The sequence below is a fragment of the Nicotiana tomentosiformis genome, chromosome 9 (genome assembly GCF_000390325.3).
Source record: "Nicotiana tomentosiformis chromosome 9, ASM39032v3, whole genome shotgun sequence".
Taxonomy (NCBI): Eukaryota; Viridiplantae; Streptophyta; class Magnoliopsida; order Solanales; family Solanaceae; genus Nicotiana; species Nicotiana tomentosiformis.
In genome coordinates, this window is record NC_090820.1 from 104,579,048 (window position 1) to 104,583,318 (window position 4,271).

General features: G+C 29.8%; 1 protein-coding gene across 1 annotated transcript; it reads left to right on the forward strand.

Annotated features, from left to right (window-relative positions):
* Positions 1-1,946: 1,946 nt before the first annotated feature.
* LOC104101914 (protein DOG1-like 3) lies at positions 1,947-4,035 on the forward strand. Its single transcript, XM_009609465.4, has 2 exons — positions 1,947-2,623; positions 3,475-4,035. The coding sequence occupies exons 1-2, from the start codon at positions 2,065-2,067 to the stop codon at positions 3,681-3,683; spliced, it is 768 nt and encodes a 255-aa protein (XP_009607760.1). The 5' UTR covers positions 1,947-2,064; the 3' UTR covers positions 3,684-4,035.
* Positions 4,036-4,271: the final 236 nt, after the last annotated feature.

Sequence of the window (4,271 nt, forward strand, 5' to 3'; positions counted from 1 at the left end):
AAAAAGATACTCTGTCTGTTTCGTATTGAAGGTTCACGCCTCTTTCGTAGTACATTCCTAAATAATACATTCCTTCCTCTTTCGTAGTACATTTTTAAATAATATTTTCTCTGTTCTATTTATGTGAAGGTATTTGACCGAACATAAATTTATAAAATAAAGGAAGAATTTTGATAGTGTAAGTCAACTATATGTGAAGTACCAAAATAATATCTTTTTAAAAGGAAGGATAGCAAGATTTTACTTGTATTTCCATTTTTTTTCTTTTTATAAAACAATAATCGGACCCTTTATATCATGTAGATCTTAATAAGTTATGTCATTAAAGGTAAAATAAATATTTTATAAAAAAGAAAGAAGAAGAATTAACCTAAATAACCGTCCACCAACCTTCTTAAACTAAATATAATTAGTAGATATATAAAATATGTATAATTCATGTATAATTTGTATATAATCATATATAATTAGTATATAATCTATATATATATGCTAAGAAAAGTAAAGAGTGAATCCGATCAGCTATTTACGTAAAAATCCAAAAAAAAATAAAGGTGTCATTTTTTGGGACAAATATAAGGAAAGTCATGTAAAATGGGGGTTTATTTATTATTTCCAAAATTTTTACTTACTTTTTAAATACTTTATAGTATTCTCCACAATATGGGACTCACTTAACCTTTTAACTACAATCTTTTATTCTATTTCTATTCGTTAAGACAAAAGATAATGTTATATATTACACAGTTTTCAATATTACATAATTTAATATCTAAACTTTCTCTTTACATTATACGACAAAATTTTGGAAACAACAAAAATATATGTACCGACTGTTATGTAACCGAAAAACGAAAGAAGACAATATGCCAGCATTGGAATAAAAGGACAAAAAAATGAATCACATGATTTAGAGTTCCAAAAATTGTCTTTTATAGTTGAAAATTCATATCACACCTGATGTTTCAGTCATAATCTGCCAACCTCAAACTTAGGCAAAATATTTCATTTTTGACACTTTTTGAGGAGACAATTTTTTATGTTCACTTTTAATTTGAATCAAAATTAATATTCTAAAATATTTTTTATACCATTTTTATAGAATTTTTTATACTACATTTTACTATCTCCTGTAAGAAAAATCAATAACTACAATAATATTATTAGCGGACTATAAAATCAAATCTCCCTCATCTCTTAGCAATGGTTAAGGATACTTGTTAAATTGATTTAATCTAGACTTTAGAAACTAAAAAGGACAGGTGTCACTCATTCAAGTGTGTACTTGAGAAAATGGTGAAAAAGTGTAACGAAAAGGAGTCGAGAAAATGTTTTTTAATTTTTTAACAGTGAATTTAAATATAGAATCTTTAAGTTTTTAAAATAAATTTTAAATATTTAAAAATTATATAAAATTCATTATAAGTTATAACAATAAATAATTTAAAATATTTAAAGGCACGTGAAAAAATTATGATGAATTTTTTTATTTAACTCTCAAAATTGGATCACTGCCACATAAATTGGGACGAAAGAAATACTTTCTCCGTCACAATTCATGTGACGAAACTCGAGTTTCGAGAGTTAAATAATTTTTTTATCGCGAGTTCTTAATGCCTTTTAGTAATTTTAAATTACTAATAATTATTATGATTTATAATACTTTTTATTTCGTTTTTTAAATATAAAAATTTTATTTTAAAAAAATTAATATTTTATATCCAAAAATTAAAAAAATTGACTCTCAAATACATGTTATGAAGGATCGGCTACAAAGTACATATGAGATCAAAATAACGTTGGCATTTAATTTCCCAAATAACGATGTCCAAACTACCTGACAAATACAAGAGTTTATCTTCTTCTGCATGTCGACAAAAACACCATCTATTTAAATAATTCTGCACATATAAATTTTTAATTTGCGTCAAAAATATCGAATTCAGTTACATCAGATGCCGATATATATTACATCCGCTGGACCGCTTCTGTCCCATATTACATATAGTCTTCTCTTATATCATACCATATATCACATAATTTCATCCAAAAATTCACTTGTTTATGGCTAATGAATTTTTGATAAAATCAATGGCAAGTTCAAGTTGTAGTACGTCTGATCGAAACAATGAAGAAAACTTATACCAATCATGGATGTACAATCAAAATCAAGAACTAAATGAGCTTGAAAACGCTGCTACACTAGCCAGAGAAAACCAGAAAAACGACACCGAACTGAATCAACTGTTGGCGAGAATGGTGAACAATTTCCAGGGCTACGTTAATGGTCGTAGCCGACTGGCTCGAGTCGACGTCTCGCCATATTTTGCACCCACTTGGTGCACCCCTTTAGAGAATTCAGTCCTGTGGATTGGTGGGTGCAGACCATCTTCGTTCATTCGGCTAATTTATGCTCTTTGTGGTATGGAAATTGAGTCACATCTCAATGAGTTTTTACAGGGTACGAAAATTGGTGACTTTGGTCAGCTTTCTGGTGAGCAAGTAACTATGATTGATAAGTTGCAGAGAAAGATTATTGTAGAAGAAAGGAAGCATTGTTCAAAGTTAGCTAGCTTGCAAGAAGATGTAGTTGATCAACCGATCGCCACTGCGGCAAAAAACCGTAAGACGTCAGAGATAACACACTTTTATTTATTATTTCCTCGTTCCCAATTTATGTGATGCATTTTAAATTTCAAAAGTTAAAAGAATTTTCCTCTTGAGTGTGATTTTCTTCATTTGCCTTTTAAATATTTTGAGTGGTTAATAATTATGAATTATAATAATTGTGAACTTTAAGATTCTGTATCCAAATTCGCCATCAAAATTAAGAAGTTTGGCTCACGAAATCCATATCGCATTACATAAATTGGGTCGGAGGGAGTGAGTTTAACTTATACAAGTCAGTAGTGTAAATAAAGTTTTACACTATTATGTCACACACTAAAATATCTGTGTGACACTCCGTAAAAAGTAAAATTTATAATCCTGAAAATAATATTTTACCTACTACAATATGTAAATATGACCTGATAATATAAAAGCAATAATCTTTACTACTTTGATTTTCTTTTTTATGAGTCAAACACGTGAATTTCTTTATGAAAATGATTAGTGGTGAGACTCAAATTTAGCACCTTTGCCTGTTTTGATCGAGTATGTGTTAAACTATATGACCAACTGATCATCTGAGTATACTTTTACTTATTTAATTAGTTCAGATCGATATCATATTAAATTGTATGACCAATCATTTGAGTATTAGTAAAATTCCTTCGCCACTTTCTGATAGTGTAAAAACAACAGTCTTCAATACTCTAATTTTTTAATGAGTCAAATATGTGAAATTTCTTTGTGACAATATGAGTGGTGAGGGAACTCAAATTAAGCACCTTTACCTGACCGGTATCATATAAAATTGCGTGACCAACTCCTTTATATATACTTTTATTTATTTAATTATGTTTTCAACAGGCGAGAACGAAGAGGAGCCCTTGAATAAACATGGTCAGGGTATGACAACTTTACTAGAAGAGGCTGATGAGTTGAGGATGAACGCCCTGAAGGAGATACTGGGCATATTGACACCAATTCAAGGTGTGGAATACTTAGCAGCAGCTAAGAGAATAAGGCTATGTTTGCAACGATGGGGCAAGAAGAGGGAGCAAGAGCATAATAATTAGCTAGAGATCAATTTGAACACACTGAATTTGTTGTACATATGCCAAATCGTGAATTTTGTTATAAATATACTCCCTCCGTTTCAATTTATGTGAACCTATTTCCTTTTTAGTCCGTGTCAAAAAGAATGACTTCTTTCCTTATTTGGAAACAATTTACCTTTATGCAACGATTTATAGCCACACAAAATATATGTGCTTCATTTTACACCACAAGTTCAAAAGTTTTCTCTCTTTTTTTTAAACTCCATGCCCAGTCAAATAGGTTGACATAAATTGAAACGGAGGGAGTATTATATTATGGATGTTCATTTAGTACTCCGTTGTAAATAAGTTTCCTGAAGAAATTTATCTATATGAGATTTCGCCGTAAATATGTTCATCTATTTAGTATTCTATTAGAAATAAGTCTCCTGAAGAAACTTATCCTTTCAGTACCCCATTATAGATAAACATCACACCCGATAGAAGATTATTCATATCTGATAAAATGAGCTTATCCTTTCGCTATCCCGTTATAGATAAACATTATCTCCGGTAGAAGATTATTCATATCTGGTATAATGAACTTATCCTTTCGGTACCCCGTTA